At 38.7% G+C, this 22,354-nt stretch overlaps 1 protein-coding gene across 3 annotated transcripts in view; it reads left to right on the plus strand.

The window, feature by feature from the left end:
* Window positions 1-13,193, plus strand: part of col18a1a (collagen type XVIII alpha 1 chain a) — a 75,053-nt gene extending 61,860 nt beyond the window's left edge. For all 3 annotated transcript variants that reach the window (XM_020090063.2, XM_020090061.2, XM_020090062.2), the window contains 28 exons: window positions 110-172; window positions 918-962; window positions 1,718-1,849; window positions 2,350-2,421; window positions 2,715-2,741; window positions 2,920-3,018; window positions 3,945-3,980; window positions 4,181-4,270; window positions 4,401-4,433; window positions 5,167-5,202; window positions 6,162-6,221; window positions 6,329-6,406; window positions 6,557-6,592; window positions 6,698-6,751; window positions 7,215-7,286; window positions 7,782-7,856; window positions 8,987-9,017; window positions 9,408-9,458; window positions 9,553-9,587; window positions 9,668-9,799; window positions 10,100-10,253; window positions 10,438-10,502; window positions 10,700-10,828; window positions 11,353-11,385; window positions 11,496-11,807; window positions 12,111-12,308; window positions 12,716-12,831; window positions 12,979-13,193. In XM_020090063.2, the coding sequence (XP_019945622.1) occupies window positions 110-172; window positions 918-962; window positions 1,718-1,849; window positions 2,350-2,421; window positions 2,715-2,741; window positions 2,920-3,018; window positions 3,945-3,980; window positions 4,181-4,270; window positions 4,401-4,433; window positions 5,167-5,202; window positions 6,162-6,221; window positions 6,329-6,406; window positions 6,557-6,592; window positions 6,698-6,751; window positions 7,215-7,286; window positions 7,782-7,856; window positions 8,987-9,017; window positions 9,408-9,458; window positions 9,553-9,587; window positions 9,668-9,799; window positions 10,100-10,253; window positions 10,438-10,502; window positions 10,700-10,828; window positions 11,353-11,385; window positions 11,496-11,807; window positions 12,111-12,308; window positions 12,716-12,831; window positions 12,979-13,192 (2,478 nt within the window). In that variant the 3' untranslated portion in view covers window position 13,193. The remainder of the gene's footprint in view (window positions 1-109; window positions 173-917; window positions 963-1,717; window positions 1,850-2,349; window positions 2,422-2,714; window positions 2,742-2,919; window positions 3,019-3,944; window positions 3,981-4,180; window positions 4,271-4,400; window positions 4,434-5,166; window positions 5,203-6,161; window positions 6,222-6,328; window positions 6,407-6,556; window positions 6,593-6,697; window positions 6,752-7,214; window positions 7,287-7,781; window positions 7,857-8,986; window positions 9,018-9,407; window positions 9,459-9,552; window positions 9,588-9,667; window positions 9,800-10,099; window positions 10,254-10,437; window positions 10,503-10,699; window positions 10,829-11,352; window positions 11,386-11,495; window positions 11,808-12,110; window positions 12,309-12,715; window positions 12,832-12,978) is intronic.
* Window positions 13,194-22,354: the final 9,161 nt, after the last annotated feature.

The following is a 22,354-nucleotide window of genomic DNA, read 5'->3' on the forward strand; positions in this document are numbered from 1 at the left end:
AAACTTGTGTCTCTCATCTCCACCATCCAATAACTCCCTAGATTGAACAGTAGAACACAGTCTAACCAAATCAACTTCTGTGTACCTGAACCAAACTTTTGGCCTCTAGGGTTTGCCTGGTTTACCGGGTACTGATGGCCTCCCAGGAGCTGCTGGTCCCAAGGGAGAAAAGGTATTTCCTTGTGAAACTGATTCTTTCTTCTCTAAAGACAATAACCAGAATCAATGTTTAGCATCCCTGGAATTGAATCCACAAAGCTGCTCAATACTGACCATAGTGTAGACATGAGACATAATCAAAGCCAAATTCAATGGACAAACAGGTCATTAAGAAGATGTGATTGATGTTGCAGATTGAGTTGAAACATAAACAGCAACAACACTATCTGTTGCTGAGAGTTTAGAGTGTCTGTTTTTTTCTGCATCTCTGCAAATGGCTCCATGAAAGAAAGACCCCCTCCTTCTTTGTATAATGTGATGAATGAATTTGATGTATCAAATAAGTCTTTGTTGGAATTATTGTAGGTTTCACATCCAAACTTGATCGATCATCCAAAATGCTTGAATCTCGTAAAGAAGTAAATATGTTTTTGAATAATGCAACACTGAAAAGATGTTTACATTTTACATTGAACAATTTTCTCAATTTAAATATTTGTTTTCTTTTTATTTACAGTAACACAACCTCAAACCTTGATTTCACCTCTTTGTCATAATGGTTTGATAACAATATACTGGCATCATAAATGTTTTACTACCTAATCAGCCACGGTCACGCTCTCGTCAGCTGAAAGAAGCAGCCACAGTTTAGACGCTGTTCGCACAAACATTAAAATGTTTTTCACACAGAAATTGACAAGATTCTAATTTTAATTTCAGTGAAATAACATGTTTTGTATTTTTTGGTCCTTCTTTAGGGTGATTCAGCCGAGCTGGGTCTTCCAGGAGTAGCTGGAGAGAAGGTGCAGATTAATGACTTTACAATAAGTTCCATTGTCCAAAATACAGCCAAATGCAAATGAGCCTTTTTTTGCGACCAGTAGAGAAGACTTCTTTAGATATAGTCCTGAGAGGATACTTCAGTTCAAGTCTTCTCTAAGGCAGAATTGTGCTTTTAGGATACCAGACACCAGAACTATGAAACCGTGTCCACTTGATAACGAGATTGAGCTGTCCACTTTTCCTCCAACTCTTTCTAAAACCTTTACCCTCCCTTTCATTTCTCCAGCCAATCTCCTACTTCTCTTTTCTCACCAATCTGCTGCCTCACTATTTATCCTCCTCCTCCTCCTCCTCCTCCTCCTCCTCCTCCTCCTCCTCCTCCTCCTCTCCTAAGCCATCCCATCTGCAGGTATACGTCAAAACTCACAGGGGATTTGTGTCGTCTAACAAAATGTAAATGTTTGTCAAATATCGTCAGCTACAGACTTGACTTCAAGTTTAATCTGAGTGCTGGCTATGGTTTGATTTAACATCTAGTGACATCTTTGATCCCCAGGGAAATGAGCATGGCTGCTTGTGCAGTGATAGTATGCACTTTGAAATACTCACTAGTTCTGTTCTGTTCTAAATGCTGCATGACACAGGCATTAGTAGGTTTTTTCTGCAGGATATGTGAGTTTTCTGAAAAGACATTTGAAACAACAATGCTTTTCCTTATTAACATGCACTTCCTTATAGATGGAACTCTGAACACCTCTGTCTTATCATCCCACAGGGAGCTCGAGGAGACCCTGGTTTACCAGGACGTGCAGGAGAGTCTGGACTGGCTGGTCTGCCTGGACCCATTGGACCGGTGGGGCAGCCCGGGCCCCCCGGACCTCCTGGACCAAGTTATCGTGTTGGATTTGTAAGTTCTCTTCCAGGCTTTAGGTGGAGAAGATATTGCTTGAAACAACTGTCAAATACAAATCATGATAATAATCATTATTTTAAAAAAATTCTACACTTGTTCATACAATAGAATTGCCAATATTTAATCTTTGTGCAAAATTAGCATCCATACTGAAGTAGGTCAACTGATCAGGATAATAATACATTATACATTTATAAAATAAATAATAAAAAAATATTCATATTCTATTTCATAATTATTGCAGTTAGATTCTGTACGACAAATGGGGGCGGGGTCATCTCATTCACATCCTGCTCCAGAGTGTAGTGATTCACCAATGCTCTATTTTTACATTGTCAGTGCAAAAAATAAGTTGAGTATTGCTTTATGAAACAATACGTATCGCAATAGATCGTGATGTATTGTGACCCATGTATCGTATACATATCGTATAGTCTGAATTTAGTCTCACACAGTTTGTCTGTTTGTCACAATATCTCTGTTGGTGTTTGCAGGATGACATGGAAGGCTCAGGAGGAGGTTTCTCCAATGGACTTCCTGGTATCAGAGGACCTGAAGGAAGACAGGTCAGAGCTGAATAGTAAATTGCATGAATCCACAGGATCTGTAGAAGAGAATATCTGCCAGGTGAATGGGTGTAGGCCGGAATTGTTAAAGTTAAATAACTTGTATAATCATGAAATTGAATCCTATTGGCTATTCTGCCTGGGCTTTCATACAGTTTGTCTGTTAAAATGTTACTTTTTATTAAAGCAACATAGCATTTATTTTATACATGTCTATATTTTACATGTGTGTAATAAATAACAGGTATCTTTTTAATAGGAAGTTTCAATATATATCTGCTGTGTGCTTTCAGGGTCCTCCTGGTTTTCCTGGACTTCCTGTGAGTAAATAATGAGTTGTTGTTTTTTTCTTCTTCTTCTACTACTACTACTACTACAACTGTTGTTGCTGTTTACTGTCAGTATGTGGTTTCATAATAATCATTTATAATCCTTCTTTGTGGATGTTTCATTGGTGTTTGTCTGTTTTACCACTATACCTTGAACATGCCTTTGTAGGGTAAACCTGGGTTGCCTGGTATACCGGGTCAGAAGGGCAGTGAAGGTGCTACAGGACGAGACGGGCGACCTGGGTTGGATGGCTTCCAGGGACCTCAGGTAAACAAGGGATTTCCCTCTAGATCTTGTCTTCTGACTAAAAAAACATTTTATGCACCACTGTGATACCAGAGCTCACATGGATGTTTGAAACCTGTGTAACAGACATGACAAGCTTTAATAAGGTCACTTCATCTTTATTGATTTTATTTGTTTTGGTTCGATTATCTTGCATGTGAAACTGATTGATTTTTTTCGGGTTGGTCATTTAGTAATTATTTTCTAGGAAAGAGGCAAAACTTCACAAATCATGGTGTTAATTTTGTTAAAGATAAAAAAGTAACAATAAGAGGCAGAAAAGGGAAACCAGACTCATTTTTATAGATGGGCTAATAGTAATAAGTTATAGCTATTATCAGTGTAAAATCTCATTATTGACCTTGGAAATAGTTGTTTATCCCGGACTTTTGATCATATCCCATTCTTCACCAGTGGGAGAAGTTCAGTTCAGTTGTCTTCAGTTCTTGATGCAGTTCTGTAGCGAGGAAGTGGACCTTGAATTAAGATGATTTTGTCACAATTTCAAATATATTTTGCAGCTTTATATCAGATAATCTATTGAAATATATGTGGTAGCCATTTTTGGGTCTATAAATTTAAAATCTAAAGTTTTATGAACCTTTCTTTTGCCTATTTTGACAATTTAGGGGAAAATATAGTATTTAACAAATATGTTTGACGGCAGGAAGTTGATTTGCTGAATCAGTTAACTTTAAGATGTAAATAATGTGTCATTATTTTAACTTAGAATCTTATTAAAAAGGTTTTATTATATAATGGTAGCATATTGCACAGTTATTGTTTTCGGTTAAGAAAGCACTTCTTCTTATTATGTACAGTGTTCTTATCATCTTATGTCGTGTGTTTCTGCTATGAAGCATGTCTGTGGATCTCTAACACAGTATCTTCTGTTTCATTCTTTACAGGGACCAAAGGGTGAAACTGGGGACAAAGGCGAGAGGGTAAATATCAGCTGTAAACCTGAAAATCTGTTAATGTAGTTTTTAAATATTCATGAAATATAAACTTTTATATGCTCACTACAGAAACTTCAACATTCTGTAGCATGCAGATTCATAACACAAAATGTGTATAAATGTGTATAATGTGTGTTGAACAGATTATATTAGTTATTCATCTTTTTGATGTCTTATGGTTTTAGGGTCAATCAGGTCGAGATGGAACCGGACTCCCAGGTCCACCAGGCCCACCTGGACCACCAGGACAAGTCATCTACCCTTCATCTGGAAACGTAAGTAACAGAGGGAAACACAGCGACAGACACCCTTAATAAGCAGTGCTTCATGATCAGCTTCAGTCATGATAGTTTGCAGCTGATTCTCATTCATTCTGTGTTCTTCATTGTGTTTGTGTCTCTGCAGTTTGACGGAGTCGTCGGCAGTGTTGGGCCTCAGGTAAATTTGCTCAGTGATACTGATACATGACATTTCTCGGGGCAAATTCAGCTTAGTCTTTGTAGCTGTGCTTAACTATATGTGTGTGTGTGATGTGTGCATTGAAGCAGGGCTGTGTAGATAAAGACACACACACACACACACACACAGATGTAGTATTCATTCAAAAGCCTCATCTTTGAAATGTCATCCTTCATCTTTCACATCATTGTCACACTCTGTCACTTTATGTATTTCAATTACATATTAAAGTTCCACATAATTTTATTACATAAGGTCAATGTAAGGGGTCACTTTTAAGGAAGTGTTTTTCTGTCATGTTTAGTTAGTGTGAATAAATCAACTAACCTTAATCAAATCACTGTTTTAAGTTTTGAGATTTAATTAAGGATGCACTTTACATGGCCCTGGATGCTTGTATCTGTTTTTACTGTACAGCATGGATTATGTTTAGGTTGTAATTGTAAATTGGTCAGTCAGCCGAGACATGACCTGGTAAAACTTACAACTAACTTTGCCTCAAACTTTCTTAGACCATAGGATTGTTCTCATTACTTGTCTTTGCTACTTTTACGAATCATAACCACAAACAATTAACATCTGTCCCCACTTTCATTTGTTGTTAAAATCAGTTAGATTGATCTTCAGAGAGAGAAAGAATCTCCCATGTTTACTAAACACAGATCATCAGTCGAATGAAGTTTAATGTAACATGTATTGTTTTACTGTACAGGGTGGACCTGGTATACCTGGTCAAGCTGGATTCCCTGTAAGTCACTGTGTTTCATAATTAATTTACCTTCCCCCTGTTATAACCACAGATGTGAAGTATATTTACATGCATATACCATAATTATCCTTAAAATAAGAAATTAGAAGTTAATGGAATTTTCCACAGATACTAATTAAACTACAGACGTTTTTTCTTGCTGCATTTTGACCCTGTTTTTCAAGGATAGTCGTGAAAAACTAACATTATGCTATATTCAACTTTTACTCTTTATTTCATTATAATCATCCAACGTTCTTACCTCTCAGCAGTTTACAGCTTCCCTACCATCCCTGCTGAACTCCCTAATGCTTAAGAATGTGGCAAAGATATAAAGTGTAACTCTTACAAAAGTGAATTAATAACCAGTTCAACATCTGTCAACAAATGTTATATAATGACAATTGTTTGCTTGTGTTCCGAGTCCGCTGTAAGTCTAATGAACCACAAGTTTTTAAGAACAGTGTCAGGATTCAAGTCTGTCTTGAAACAATACTGTGTCCACATGTATGTGAGAATAGATCCTGGTCACTGTGACCATTCCTACTTTGCATAATATTCCTGAAACCTTTCCCTAGAAATGAGTATGACTAACTCATAAATAGTTAGTACTGTGAAGCTTTATGGCACAGAGTAGAAATCAATATGAGGCTTAAGCTAAGATAATTCACATAACAATCATCAGTTCATTTGTATTTTGGGTTGTTTGATTTAGTCACAGGATCAAAATCCTTCTTTACACTCAGATCAGCCGATATTTATTTTAAATACCCATGATGAATGTACAGTTTGACATCCACTGAATTTACTACTTCTTTACTACAGCTGTACTATATTGGCACTGCATGAACCTTCTGTTTAAACACAGTCCAATAGGAAGGAGGGTCCCATTGGCTTTGTGGAACAAAAACTGTCCTGATGCCAAATACATTTCTGAATGTCACACTTTCTTCCTGCAGGGCCCTATTGGACCAAAGGGTGACAGAGGCGACCCAGGAGCTACTGGCTTCGGGGTGAAGGTAAAGTTATTTTTATTTGTTGAACCATTCATCTAGCTCCTCCTCCTCACACCACAACAGAACTGTAATCAAGTCTGTGTTGTCTTGTTCTGCTGTTCCATGATCAGGGAGAGAAAGGGGAGCCCGGCTTGGTGATCGGACCTGATGGAAATCTCCTGTCTCTAGATACGTTAAGAGGCCTGAAGGTGAGTCGACTGTCTGGTGTTGTCTGCTATATTTTCCTGCAAATGCATGCATGTACCTTTAGTCCACATCAAACTACAGTATAAGTTTTTACATTTTTTCAGTGTTGCCTTATCTACTTTTGAAACTGATCTTCTTCTTTTACCCTGCAGGGAGACAGAGGAGCTTCTGGCCCCGTTGGACCTCCTGTAAGTATATCAGATATTCAAGCTATTGCACCAAAACACTTTTAGTTAAAAAACCTTCCTCCATTCAGTTCACACTGTTCTATATTTTATGATGTGTTTTTGTAGGGCCAGTACGGGCCTCCTGGATTAAAGGGTGAAATTGGAATGCCTGGAAGACCTGTAAGTGCTCTTTCCTTGTGTTTTATGTTGCTATATTTACTCATAAATATCAATTACTACTCTGTTTATATAACAGGGGCTTCAGGAACTATTCAGACCTCTGTACTTGTCACACACTTGTGTTTTCAATTAACTATAAATAGATATAAGTGACATTTTTGGCCATCAATCATAATGACAAGTTAGAAACATGTTTTAGAAATATTTGTAGATTTATTGAAAACGTATTCACCCTAACCCAGTTTCTTCCAGATTTTTCATACATTTGCTAAACTCTCTAAAAACATGTTTTCGCACTGTAATGGATGTTATAGATTATTAATGCTGACCGATGTGCAAAAATGTCATTTTTATCAAATAAAATAAATGCAGAATGTATATTAGGGTTTGAATACTTTCTGAAGCCATTGGTTTGTTTTTTCTGTGTGCAGGAACACATTAATGAATTAGTTTCTCCATTCAGGGTCGCCCAGGTGTGAATGGGTACAAGGGAGAGAAAGGAGACACAGCAGTCGGTTCTGGCTATAGTTACCCTGTAAGTATTAATATTATGCACAATACCTCATTTAGGTCCACTTGGCAGATGGAGAAGTAAATTAATACAGTTTGATCCTCTTGTCCAGCCTGCATGCTTCAGCCCTAGATGAAAAAAGACACTTGTTAAATCAAAAAAGTTGTTATGAAATGCACTTATCTCTTTTTCAAGTGGTGTTCACCAGCAGCTCATATTCTTGAGACATTATTTAGTGATACAGTGTTATACCAATAACAAAGTCTTGGGTTTACAAAATACTGCAGAATGTTTTTATTTGTATCTTAAAATCAATGTTATGTGCACTTCTAATGTTTGTTGGATCAACTGCTAAATGTCGATAGGCATTCCTCAGCGACCTATCACTGTGTGACAGCAGCTGCCAACAATGATAAAATACTTTCAAAGCTACTGATGATATCTCACCAGTCTGACGAGAGTCACTCTGTATCGACGTGTCAAACTGTGACAAAGGTTGAATTACTTTGTTTTCATCAGGGAGTCGCTGGACCGCCAGGACCGCCCGGACCACCTGGACCCCCTGGGCCACCCATTCCTCTGGACCGCTTCAATGTGAGTACACAAGTTCCTAAACATTTCACCAATCAATGAAAACATTTCTGTTGAAACAACAGTTCATGTCTCTCATGTATTGTGTGGTGGCAGAGATCTAAACCATATCATATTGAATGACTTACTGAGCATATGGCTCTGACACTGCTTGATGCTTGCTGCTGGCACAATCGTCATAACAACAACAACCAATCACAGTTTCCCACTCAGGACTCACAGCATAGCTGGCTGTAGTCCTAACGTGCCATGTTAGCTGTATCCATTCAATCCTACAGCGAAATACACAGGACATAAACTCCACAACCAGATGAACACATATCAGGTGCACCAACTGCATTGACATTTGATTTTAGACAGAACCCGTATTTACAGACATCATTTGGTTTGAGTATTTGTTTTAATGATTGAAGAGAGTATTTGTTTGAATAGGATTTGAATGGATGGCGCCTGCTCCAGCAAATGAAATAATGTAAACCACAATGCAGTTCCATTGAAGCCACGGACTGAACATAAAGATAGACCACATGACAGCTCTTCAAAAGTGAAACTAAATCCTCTGGATCACTTCCTGGCTGCAGTATGGGTCATAAACCTCACTCCTCCATGTCAGGAGATGGGACATGAACCAAACATCAGAAGGACATGTTATAGTTTTCTCAAAGATGGTTCATGTCATTTAAGGCATTTCTTATCACAGTTTGACGCTATAGAAACAGGCTGAACCACCATGACTGACAGCTAAGTCTGACTCTCGATTGGTTGAGTGCATGCATTAACAGGACTGTTTTTCATACGGTTTCTCCTCACCACCATCACTACTGTGCTGCCTGTGGCTCCAATGAATTTCAAATTATAAGATGGCAGCACCTGTATCCAGTTTATTTTGGCTTCATTGTAGTACAATGGGAGGAAATGTAGACTAGAACATCTTTATTTACAGTAGCTGGTTGAAGCTTCCAATGCGTACAGAGGTCCAATAAGGACTCAGTCATTGTCCAGTCCGTCTGCTCTGTTGTTAAAGCCATGTTGTGAGTTGGTTGCCTATTGCATAATTTAGCTTTAAACTTAAACAGATGTTTTTTCTCTGTTGCTGCTGGTGTCATCAAGTAGTTTTCTCTTTTTGTTCTCAGCGATATGATGAAACTTCAAGGAATTACCAAGGTATGACCTCCTAAAACACACACACACACACACACACACACACACATACACGCACCAAATACATAATGCTGCAAGACAGAGATGGATCACAGTGGAGAATTAAAGAAGAATAAGACATAAGGAAGAGAGACTTAGAAAAGATTGGAAGTGTCTGTGAGAGATAAACAGCTCTATCTTAACTTTGGTTTGATCCAGCTGCCTCAGCCTGAAGAGGATATACGCTGTATTGTCAAGAGATTAGACTGTCAAGTCTTACCACACTTGGAGAATGAACCGATAAAACATAGACGTCACTATCGGTTAGTCAGGGTACCACAGTGTTGCGATGTTGATGTCAGACACACCTGTGGGATACTGCGTCTAACAGTGTTACATGTTTTGTTGTTGTAGTTAAAGGGGAAAAAGGAGAACGTGGTGACAGAGGAGTTCCAGGAATCCCAGGTGAACACAGTGTCATACAAATCCTCTCTACTGCAGGATTGCTTTAAAGTGAAGTGTTTGTACTAAAATGTCTGTTGTGTGTCTTTTTTTCTAGGAACAGCTTCTAATTTTGATATTTACACATTCAAGGTAAACTCCCTTATTGCTACAGTATAATGGATGTACTGTAAGACGGAAACTCATCCTAATGTTAAAACTGTTCCCAACAGAATGAGCTGAAGGGAGAGACTGGAGATCCAGGCGTGAAGGGAGAAAAAGGAGAGCCTGCTGGTGGTTACTATGACCCACGTTTTGGAGGAGTGCAGGGCTCACCAGGGCCTCCTGGCAAACCGGGCCTACCGGTCAGTTCTGAGGGTGAAATGTCTGTCAGGAATGAACCCTCATTCATTCAGGCCTCCTGTTATACATTTATAATAAGTATTTAAAGTCCAAAATTAACATGATCAGTTATCACACATAGGAAAATCAAAAGTTGCCTGTTTTAATGTGTGGGATGTGTTAAAAAATAAGATAAGGTAAGATTAAATAAGATAAGATAATCCTTTATTAGTCCACAACTGGGAAAGTTGCCATGTTCCAGCACCAAAGAAGAAAGTGCCTGTACTGTTCCAGTAAAGTAGATTTTCCTCTTTGTATCTAAGGGTCCCAAGGGAGATTCCATAATAGGCCCCTCTGGGCCCCAGGGACCACCAGGGTCACCAGGCATTGGTTACGATGGACGTCCAGGTCCTCCAGGACCACCTGGACCTCCAGGGCCCACAGCCTCGCTCCCTGGACCATATAGGCCCAATCACTGTAAGTTGAGAAATTCAAGATATTTATACAGTTCACACATGAGGACATTTTAGTGCCTTCAAAGATGAATACAGCGTCTATAGAGTATGGAGCCTCCTTCAGTTACTGCTGCTGCACATTTTCTGTTGACCACTGGAGCTTTTCACAAGTCAAAACTTTAACAAGCTTTTGTTTTAATGTGAAGCCGTCAGTGTCCCTGGACCCCCTGGTCCTCCTGGCCCACCTGGAAATCCTGGCTCCTCCTCTGGTGTAAGTACCATCAATGCTTTTTAATAATTCTGTCATTAATTGTGACTTCACAGCGGACACTGTCAATAAGTTCAGGCCAACAAATCACATACAATTCATACAGATCAGTGGCCCAGTTGGTATCTTATCTGTCTTTGATAAGATGCTGTATTTTTATTACAAACACTAAATTTGATCTCCTTATCTATTTTCCACAGGTCACAGTTTTGAGGTCATACGACACAATGATTGCTTCAGCCAGACGCCAGGCAGAGGGCAGCCTCATCTACATCATCGACAAATCAGACCTGTATTTAAGAGTACGAGATGGAGTGCGGCAAGTCATGGTACAGCTACACATCTGTTTTTTACCTCTGGAAATATGAATGCTCTGAATTGTATCATAAAGTTCAAGACAGGGTTTAAAACTATTGATGCACCAAAGAGCTTAACTTTCAGCAATGACTCATTTTTCAAGATTTGTGTGTATATTCGACTTCAATTCAATGTTATGTGTCTCTATTTGTTGTTATTTAATGTAACTCAAATTTTACTACTGTCTAAATATTTATTATTGAAGGTTTAAGATTCAATGCCTTAAGTTCTTAAAATAAGTAGGCCTCGACTGGCCTTGAAGATTTCCTCTAGTGCACCACCTTGTTCCATTGTTTCTCCTTCTCTGCAGATAGTTTATTGTAAAATACATTCAGGGCAAATGTCTTGTTTAAGTTATGTGTTTATTTAAATAAATACATAAAGACACTCTATATAGAGAGACTGTTTCCAGCATACTACCAGACAATTAATTACTTGTGAGTTGAGGTGAGTAACAAAGTGTTCTCTTGCCTAATAACTTTTTTTTACCCCTCAGCTCGGAGAGTACCGACCATTCTTCAGAGATCTGGTGAGTTAAACTCCACAAAAGAACAAAATAGAAAAAAACAGATTTTATCTTCTGTTGTTCACTGATTGTTTGACCATCTTTTTAAAAATAAATCTGTTTTTTATTTATAGGAGAACGAGGTGGCAGAGGTCCAGCCACCGCCTGTAATCCTGTACCCTCAGTCCCAGGACCAGTCCCACAACAACGGAGCTGGCCATTACTCCAAGAGCGACACTGCCATACGTCCCATTGAGCCTCCACCGCAACCGCCCGTAGAGCCTGTATACCCCCCACAGTACGATCCCAGGTTCCCAGACCCTAGACAAACGGGTCAGACAGATGGAAGATTAGCCACCCAGAACACTGGGAACAGATACCCAGTCACTCCACAGAGACGACCAAGCCCGCCTCTCCCACAGCCTGCCCATGTGGACGCATCAGGAGTGAGTAGATCTGGACCAGGAGAACTCACCAGTATAATGTACAGACATGAGTCACTTCACTATGGAGTTTGTTAGTTAGATCCAGGATACTTTGGAGCGTCAAATACTTGACCTTTGAGGCTCAGTGATTTCTGTCTACTACTAGTCTGTCAATCTATTTCATAGTGCTCAAAGAGGACTGGATCTCCTGGATATAATTACATGAATTTACTTTATTAAAATAATTTGCCTTATTTTGATCTGTAAGAAGAGCAGGGGGAAGAGCTGCTATTCTTACATAAACCTTCTTCCTGTCTTCAACAGCTACACATCATCGCCTTGAACGCCCCTCAGACTGGTAACATGCGAGGGATCCGCGGGGCAGACTTCCTGTGCTTCCAGCAGGCTCGTGCTGTGGGCCTGAAGGGAACCTTCAGAGCGTTCCTGTCCTCCAAGCTTCAAGACCTCTACACCATCGTCCGCAGGTCGGACAGGGACAGCCTCCCCATCTTGAACCTCAAGGTGAGATACTGCTGCTGAGGTCAGAGACATCATGAGCGGGTCCTGTCCACAGAGACCAACATTTTTTTTACAGTAGCCCAAACTGCACAAACTTAAACCCTTTGAGTTTTTATGACAACTGAAGGTTACCACAGGTTTAGAAGGGGAGGGTGAAGCGAGGGGGTATTCAGCTGCAACATGCAACTCCACCACTAGATGTCTCTATGTTCTACACACTGAACCTTTAAGTTAAACTGTACCTCTTTATTTTGAGGTTTTATAGAAATTGAAGTGAATGTCATGTAATTGTTACTGTTCTGTTTTCACGGTTTTCGAAACAAACTTTGTTCTCTGTATCTTGCCTCTTCATGAAGATCACAGTATAAAGAAGAAATGTCATTCTCAACATTATCTTCTCCTCCTTTCAGGACCAAGTGTTGTTCAGCAGTTGGGAGTCAATCTTTGGAGACAATGCGAGCAAAATGAGGGAGAATGTACCAATCTACTCGTTCGATGGTAGAGATATCATCAGGGACAGTGCATGGTGAGTCTGTCAAAAGATCAATGCAGCATCCTGTAGCTTTTAATCTAGTATGAGCCCAAATCTCCTATTCATCTGGTTTTGAATTTGTAGGAAAAAAATAATGGATCTGTAGTTTTCTGAGCTGTTCTTGTTTTTGCTTTGCTACAGGCCTGAGAAAATGGTCTGGCATGGATCGAGCAACAAAGGCCACAGGCAAACAGACCACTACTGTGAAACATGGCGAGCAGGCGACCACGCTGTTACTGGTCTGGCATCATCATTACAGAGCGGCCACCTCCTGCAGCAAACCTCCAGCAGCTGCTCCGGCTCTTATATCGTCCTCTGCATTGAGAACGCCTTCATATCACACTCCAAAAAATAAATCCCGTCCATCCTCCTTTTTTCTCTTTTTTTTTCCGGGCCCTAGTTAAACACAGTTTTGCTCTCCGAGCAGACATGTATTTAATTCCCTGATCACATTCCTTGTGATCACACAGCGTCCAGTGAACTGGCCCTGCCGCTTTTTGCTTGGCAGAGACGCTTTGCATTGTCTCATCCTCCCCCTCCATAAACGCCAAAGAGATGGTTCGAACAGAGGGGGGTTGGTCCGTTTTTCTTCAGGGCACTGGCAAATATTCTTCTTTGAGGGGCGGAACCACAGCGGCGAAGCTAAACACATTCTCAAATTGTATCCATTTTTTAAAATTCTGTATATTACATGTTTGTTGTATGTTCTTTTTTGTTTTATTTGACGTTATCAATGTTTTAACTTTTGAACTGTTTCAAAAAATATGCTATATCCATTCAGTTTTTTTTTTTAGGGATGGATCATGTCCTTTTTTTACTATTTCATTTTAGAATTGTGGGTTATGATGGGGTACAGCAAACATTTAAGGACTATTTTGAATTTAAAGAAGATAATAGATATTTATTTTTAAATGAAGTTATGTAAGAACAAAAAAAAAAAGATTAGGAAAAAATAAAAAATGCTAAATACCCACATTTATATTCTACACAGCACAGAACAGTTCATTCTTTTTCAGAAGAGCCTCTGATCAGACACAACCGAGAATGGACTCATAAAGTCAACCACTTTCTTTGTACACACTATTCTACCAGTAAATGACTGTCATCTTTGCTCCTGCAGATGCTTTTACATCACCCTAAATTCAAATGACCTTGTTTGACAAACACTACTGTAATGAATAAACTAAAAATGATTCTTTTCCCACTTTCTAAACACCAGAGAACCAGTGAGTAAGCTGGAGATGATTAGTTTGTGGCTAATCTTAGGTGTGACGGAAATCACTCCAACAGTTAGGGTCAAGAAAACCCAGGCAGTTGTGTTTTTCCTCAGTAGCGATGCGATGAATTCCAGAGACTAACTCGGGCTTAGAGCTACTGATGTGTTGACAGAACCTGTGGATGTCCATTTTTATAACAATATGTGCTGTACTGTTTCTCCCAGGCACTGAATTAAAGTCTTTTTCAATCACAGCGATATTGTGATGTACTCATACATCAGCCTATACAGCGTGGTGAATTATTTTATTCACTTTCATGACACCCTGCGATAGCTCTGTGACCTTGACATGTTTCACTCAGCTGCCCTGACCAGCAGGTTTATGTCCTGCACTTGGGGCTACATCATGTGTTAACCTTCACAGTCAGTCTTCACCTGTAAGATACTTCAATTCACTCATAACATCTATTTGTCACATCTATTCGGCCTGTGTTCATGAAGCAGCTCATTGAGGTTAATTGGGTGACCTTATACTACAGTACAACCATAATTGTGATGACTGCTATTTTATTAGCGTGCTTAAACTAAAAATGTACATCAACAAGAATTTCATAGAATCCATCACTGTGTCTTGATTCTGAGTTATTTCAAGTTTCAAATGTAGAAGTAATTGTTTGAAAGAGAAGTGACTTTATACATCAAGTTGGTTTCTAGGTGGAAAACTGCATATGTGAAAAAAAGTTGTAGCCTTTAGTGTCTCCAGAGAAATGTTTCTATTACTACTATATTAGTGCAACTTGAATCAGTGTTGGTCATTGATATACCTACTTGCCTTCAGTTAACAGTGGACTGTTTGATTGCATTTTCAGTCTGAAGGCAGCTAGCTTGGAGACTGTTTCTCGTAGTGAAGGGGATTTTTAAAACCAGTGGTGGAGAATGGTGTAAGAGACATGCAACTGCCATAACACAGCCAGATCTCTGAATTGTTGATGGTAACGTTGCATTGTGGGTACCAGGATGTGACAAGTTACTCTAATGAAGAGATTTTGTATTTTTCAGCTGTCTATTTATTCTCTGAAAGTGTATAAGTTATCTTCCTCTACTTCCAGCAGCAATAGTCTCTGCTGATGAAGTACAACTCTCCTGAACATGTCAACATGGACATCTGTATGCCTCCATGCCAGCAACAGCTGTGGCAGCTGGAGTTATCTTTTCAGATATTTTTCCTATTCCTATTTTTCATACATCCAATTTATAAGAACAAAATATCTCAGTGTCAATTCAAATTTGAAGCATGAACTGGAAAGATTTTGGTCACCTAATGTCAAGTACTGTCTTGCGATTTATAAGAAATGCCCTGAGGGAAACCCACTACATCTGTCAGAAATGTTCATTTGGACTCAAAGCTGTGCTGATAAGAGTTTGGCCAAAGGTCAAGGTGAGTATGATCTCACAAAAAACATCATTTTGGAAACAGGAATCATGTTTAATTATGTCAAAATACACAACATACCTTATTACATTATTATTATTATTATTATAACATTACATATCTATGATTATACTTTTGTTAAATTCCTTCAAAATCTCACGATATCTCAGGAATAGCTGGAGAGACGTTCTATACATCTGGCACAAATACCCACTTGAACACAAGGAAGAACTGATCAGATTTTGATGGTCAAAGATCAAGATCCCTGTGACCTCACAAAACACATATTTGGCCATAACTCGAGCATTCAAACACCAATTATGACAAGATACATACTTAACAACATCTTTTAATGACTTCAGTGTGTTATATGGTTTTGGAAAGACATGTAGACTACAACTTGACTGGTTGGAAGAGTCATACAACTGTGAGGCTGTAATTCTAGGTCAAAAATTACCAGCTAATCATGAATCCATTGGCTGTAGGTCTAAGTAAAGTGGATTTCAGAAGAGAACTGAATTAGGTCACCAGTCGATGGCTATGGCTTATGAAATCCTCTTAAATCTCTTCTTTAAAGTTAGGAGGCATTTTCAAGATAATACTTGATTAAGAAGATTAATCAGAATTATTCAGAGTTGCCCTAATTTGGTGGTTATTTTAAAATGATATGCCCACCATAAGAGAGTGGTATATCATATCTTACCTTCAGCTCATCATAGCGGCTAAAAGCTCAAACATTCCTGTACCTACAGAGAATACCGGCGAGCTGTCGTCATGTCACACCAGTGAATTAACACATTGAGGATTTAATAATAATAATAAACTAAATTACAGCATTGAGCAGAATGATATGGTTCATTGGAGGAGCCAGCCCCACACAGGGTAGTATTTAACACTGATTCAATTCAAATCATTAGTTAAGGTCAACCATTGTGAAGTACATTTTGCAGCAATCAAATGCTTCCCCACATGCTCGGTTTGTCCACTCATCTCTGCAGGATAGCTTTCTGAAATTTGGATTTAAGGTGGTGGGCCAGGAATAAGGTTTTTCCTGTTTCAGAAACTGAGTTACTGAGGCAGAGCGACATTTTCTTGCCAGTAACAAGTTGAGGTTCGTTTTTTCTCAAACTAAAAGTTTCAAACAGTCGTCTGGGTTTGAGCCTCCTTCACGCTTCGTGCTCGTTTGCAGGAACAGTTCAACAATTTGGGACATTTGCTTTCTTGACAACTTGGGTGAAGTAGAACCACGTTGTGACCACAGAGTGTATATAACGAGGTTGTGATGTGACTAATTTGTTAGCTTACACATCCAGCTGTTACATAGCAGAATCTCTATACAAATACAGTTGAGTTCATGTGCTCTGGCCAAATTGCTACATGCTCCACTCTCTACTGTTTGCTGCTGAGCAGATAGTGAACAACGGCTTTCCTCACTTTGTAGTGTAGAGTGAATCAAAACTGTGATATGAGGAGTCAGAGCTGGATGTCAGGATAAATGTCTGTAAGCGTAACACTATGGGCCACGCCTTTCACTATGTCACATCACTGTCAAATTGCCATTTGAATTGGTTATTGTAAGATATTAATTATAGCTCATTTGAATAAAGCCTGTGTTTGGCTACCTGTCCCTGGACCAGCAACACTAAAGCTCACAATTAAAATGCTGCATCTTGTTTGTGTGACACACAAAGTAAAAATGACAAAACTAGTTTTATTTGCTGTTGGGCTGCAACACAACATGCTATGAAGAACAATATAACATATCAACTGGGGACCTTCAGACATGCTGGTGGGCAGATATTATCATTAATATTCATTTAGACAAGGCCAGCTGTGGATGCATGTACAGAAACACTCACACACACACGGCCTTGTTGACAAAAATGCATGATCTTACTGAGAGCTATGACTCATAGCTGTAGTGGAGCCCACCCCCAAAGACTAAGGGCCACACTGGGTTTGCAACCCACTCGGAGGGTAGTAGATGTTTGATGTGCAGAACATGTGGCATAACAATATAGATTATATTTGTATATTTAATTAGTTTTGCTGCTTAATTCATTTGTTTGTTCAACAAGTTCTCTTTAGGAATTTCAAAACAAAGTCAAACTATGTTCATTCCTTTATTCATGTAAGTTATAAAGTTACTGTATTTTTCTTAGAGGAAATGAAAACAGCTGGTAACAATGACGGGAAGAGTTATTTCCTTTATCAAGTCCTTTGCCTTATAGCACATGCAGCATGGGGGATATAAAGCAGGTGGATCAGTCTGTATCTTCAACAAATGACCAGCAAACGATTTTATGAAAATTGAAATAGCAGGTTCAAGGGATAGTTCACCTAAAAATGATAATTCACTCATTATCTACTCACCACTATGCTGATGGGGGGGTGGGTGAAAGTGTTTCAGTCCAAAAAACACTTTTGGAGTTTCAGGGGTAAACAGTGTAGCAGCTATATTCAATAGAGTTGAAGTAACTGATGACCACATCTTCAAACAGAAGATGCAGTATGTGCGAACTTGGCTCCAGAGGAGGATATCGGAGGGCATTTAGGATAAAAACAGTTGCCATGTTGTTTACCCCTGAAAAAAATATTTTGTAGACTCAGACAATTAAACTCCACAGTGGTGAGTAGATGAGACCATTTTTCATTTTTCAGTGAACTATCTATTCAAACACTATTTGCCACTCTAATAGTGATGTTATGGTAAAGCTGCTTGGAGCGGAAAACAGTTGAAATTGTTAAAAATTCATTTAAAAGTTTAATGTCGCTTATTAAACAGGTTATATATATATATGATTTTACTTTCCAGAGAAAACATTAACATGTATAATAAAATAAAATATTATAAATATGTTTTTCAAATGAAACTTACAGCACTCATAACTTGCTCTTTTTAAATGCTGATAAAAGAAAATCCCATTTTCACCTCACTCTTGTTCATGGTGACCCCCAGTGTCTGCATGTCAAGTTTCATGAGATTTTACTGTATAATTTTGAGAAAATGTAGGCAAAGTCAGCTCAATTTTCATTATGTAAATAAGTTGTTATTGAATATTCATTTTAAAGTCTTTCACAGGTGACAAATAACTTCTGTCTCACTCCAGCTCATGTGACACCTTGTGTCTGCATGTCAAGTTTACAGTATAATTTTTGAAAAAATTAAAGGTATAATCTGCTCCATTGTCATTATGGCGCACAATAAAATGATCTATTTCTGTTCATGTGATTGGTTTATATATAGTTACTTGTCTCATACATTACTTGTTCACTAGGTCTCAATCGACACCATTTTCAAACCCAAGGTCACTAAAAGCTTTATTATTTAGTTAGCTATAGAGCTTGAAATTGCTAAAGAGGAAGTTACTTTATGAATGTTGATGATGCTGCTTTGCCCCTACGGACTCGGAGGCACCATTATCCTGTTCATTCAATATTATTCATATTTAATTAACCATGTGTCCAAATTGAATTTGATACTGCACTTCCTTAGGCCCTAACAATACACATGACATGACAGAAAGACAAACAGGGATTTTTTGAATTAGTAGATAGACAAACAGTATAAATGGACAATTGAGAACAATGGAATGGAAATATATATGACTTGGCATCAACCATACTAACCAAGCCTGACCAGCAGGTGTCGCACTTTGTCAGAGGTCTTCATCAATATGTCTTTACAGGGCTATGACATCAAGGTGTGTGAGCGAAAGTGTTGAAATAATGTTAATATTGGAAAGCTTTTACATTTTTTTGTATAATTGAAATGAATTCACCATCTGGTAGTTTTATGCCTGTGACAATCCGTCATTTAGCAGGAAATCTGGTCAAAGTGACAGATAGACTGATCCCTGGAGATTAACAGCTAGCATAGTGACAAATGAACGCAATACCAATATTTGTTATTTTCTTCTCTTCCGACAGATGAAGTGGAGGCAAGATACAAGACGAAAAGTCATATTGTGTTGCGTCTGCTTAAGATGTAGTCGGTAGTACAACACCTCAACTGTTTAAAAAATACTCCTTATCAGAATAAGCAGTACCTTCTTGCAGTACTGCTGGTGTCAATAGACAAATCAAAAGATCGTGATATCTTTAGATCCTGAGGCAAGCAATTGAGGTCACTTATGTATAGGTTATAGATCTTCAGAGATCTAGGGTTCTCAGTGTACTCATCATTTTAGTGTGGTCAGTCTGTTGATCTTATCTTTTATTATTTACATATTGGTATGTGTTGTATCATCTACAATCACAAAAAAAACTTTATTTAGGTCAACAAGATGCTTAGAGCTTGTGAATATGCAACTACAAATCATCTTAGTTTGCTTGTGAGCCTGTTCATGTTGATATATTTTATAATTTCATGGATTTGTGTGATAGACAAGCCTATAATTGAATCCTATAGGACAACGACATTGTAGAAACTTTGCAGGGGTCAGTTTCTTTCCAGTTTGACGTTTCAGTAAACTTATGCAGTCGTCTGTATTAAATATGTGACGCCTGAAGGCATCATCCTCTGTGGCACGTCAACTGAAAAGTGTCGCTGATAGGACAGCAGCCCAAATTTATCCATTCGCCAACCCCATAATAACAAAAATCAGCATTCCTAAAAGTAATCAGTACATACAGTCACTCCCCCGCTCAATTTCATCAAATCTGCCGCTTAAGCATCTCAACCCACTGAGCACCCCTACGAGAGCTATAAGGCTTATAATAATTCCCTGTTTGAAAGAAAATAAACTAGCATAATAACTCCTGTCCAATTCCTCACTGTCCCTGCTCGAGTAAATCTTTAGGAAAAAAAAAAATAACATAACTCACTGAGTGGCATATCATCCATTTAAGTCTTGACTGACTGAGGTTAGAGTGGGTGGGGGGGGTTGTAGGGATGTAACAACCCACAGCTGGCTTTTGCTGCTGTGGGTGCTATCACACAGGCTGCCTGGGGAAAGCTATATTTAGTGGGTGCTAAGTAATAACTAAGTACGATGGAATGATCCAGCGACAGTAATTATACAACAAGGTGACAAGCAGATATCTGGTGGGAGCAAAAAGCCGCAGTTACCAGATCTCCGGACTGTGTTTATTCGACGCCTGTGACTCATCGTCACTTTAACCTAAATCTTCAACTGCACTCGTGCTGTTGTTACAGATGAAGCTACAGTGTGTGACCTTCTGATGTGTTTTATCTGAGAGAGCAGATGCATTTATTTAGCTGTGATATCAACTGTAAGCATAGAGAGTGTGTGTGGTGAATAGGGTTGAGGATTATATGGTTTTTTTTCTGATACCAGTGCTAAATCAACACTTTAAAAAGGGTTTAGGTTCAGAAATGGTGCCTGAACAGACTCTTTCTTCTCTGGATTTTTTTTAAAATAAAATGGCGGTCCACTTTTCCTCAAGGGAAATTGGAAGTTGACAAAGTATACTTCATTTAGATACAGATATACAAATATACATAGTATAGTATATAGCAAACACATTAACATGACTAAATCACTCAATGCATCAAACCTAATTAAACTAAAATAATTAGAAAACTAAGTTTCTAAAAATCATATTTATTTATAAAAAAAATCCAGCAAAATACTCCAGCTCCAAACTCATCATCAATTGTATACCCACCACTTCATTAAGTCTCCTCCATTCGTCCTCCTCCTTCTCAAACTTAACTGGCAGATGGAAAATACCAACATCATATCGCCATCAGCTCAACAAGCTGTCGGTCCAGGCACTCAGCTCCCTATCGGCCTGGTGTCGGAAACCTTTTGTGTGATATACAGCCACAGTTTCGACCCTTTAGTTTCAGACATTTTGTTGTCCTGTCATCTCTATTTGAAATAGCTAAAAGGCTGACGTTACGTTCTAACAGAGCCATGTAGAGATGTGTTGCCACCAGAGTTAAGTGTAATGTTAACTAGGCACCTGTGGTGATAATTAAATTGCCTGTAAACAGGGAAATTATTTCCGTACATAGCTCAGGCCCTGAAATGAGGAACTGAAATCAACATTGTGATTCAGTCTGGTAGGTACCAGCAGTGTAGGATTTCGGTACAGAGCCATAGTGGATAAAGAGCGCCTGCAATTAATTATATGGAAATGTGCAAGTCTCACCACTTTAATGGATTCTGCCTCCGACTCGTCCAACGTATTTCCCCGTCAAGTGAACGGGTAATAAGGAGGCCTAAAGCAACATTTGTGTAGTGACTGAAGTACCTAAGTCCTTCTTCAAGGCTTTCACATTTCACTGACATTTAGATAGATAATGAGTAACAATCCCCCAGTCTTTAAATCCCCCTGTGAATCTTCTGGCATTTAAGTCTTTTTTCCCCCCCTGACTTTAAATATTTGATGAGGAGGATGATGTTATCCAGAGTGGATATTCCTGGCATTGTGAAGATAGGCTTTGACCACACTGTCATACATCATCCCCTCCTTTACTCTCAGGCAGGTGTGTTCCATGTATACCTTTTGTCATTTGCAAAGAAACTTGTGACTGCCAAAGAATTCAACTTAAAGCTTAAAGCCAGTTTCTGTCAAACTGCGAGGACAGGATGTTGACTCAAGAAGTGAAAAGATCCTGTTGTGGCCAATCCTGACTTTCTCTTACTGATTGCATGTTGTAATTGATTAAATCAATTAATGCAAACTGTGTCTGTGCATTTACATTAATGGATATTTTATGAATTTTCTTCCTTGCATGAAAATGTTACTTAGCACCGAGGGATAAATAATTCTTCAGCTCCTGCCAAAAGTCTCAGCCAAGCCAAAGCAGCTCAATTGGCGACATAGTTAGTCTTTGTAACTGATCATCAGTGAATCAAACCAAGCAAGTATTTGTAATGTTTTTAGGATAAACTAAA

The sequence above is a fragment of the Paralichthys olivaceus genome, chromosome 10 (assembly GCF_024713975.1).
Source record: "Paralichthys olivaceus isolate ysfri-2021 chromosome 10, ASM2471397v2, whole genome shotgun sequence".
Lineage (NCBI taxonomy): Eukaryota > Metazoa > Chordata > Actinopteri > Pleuronectiformes > Paralichthyidae > Paralichthys > Paralichthys olivaceus.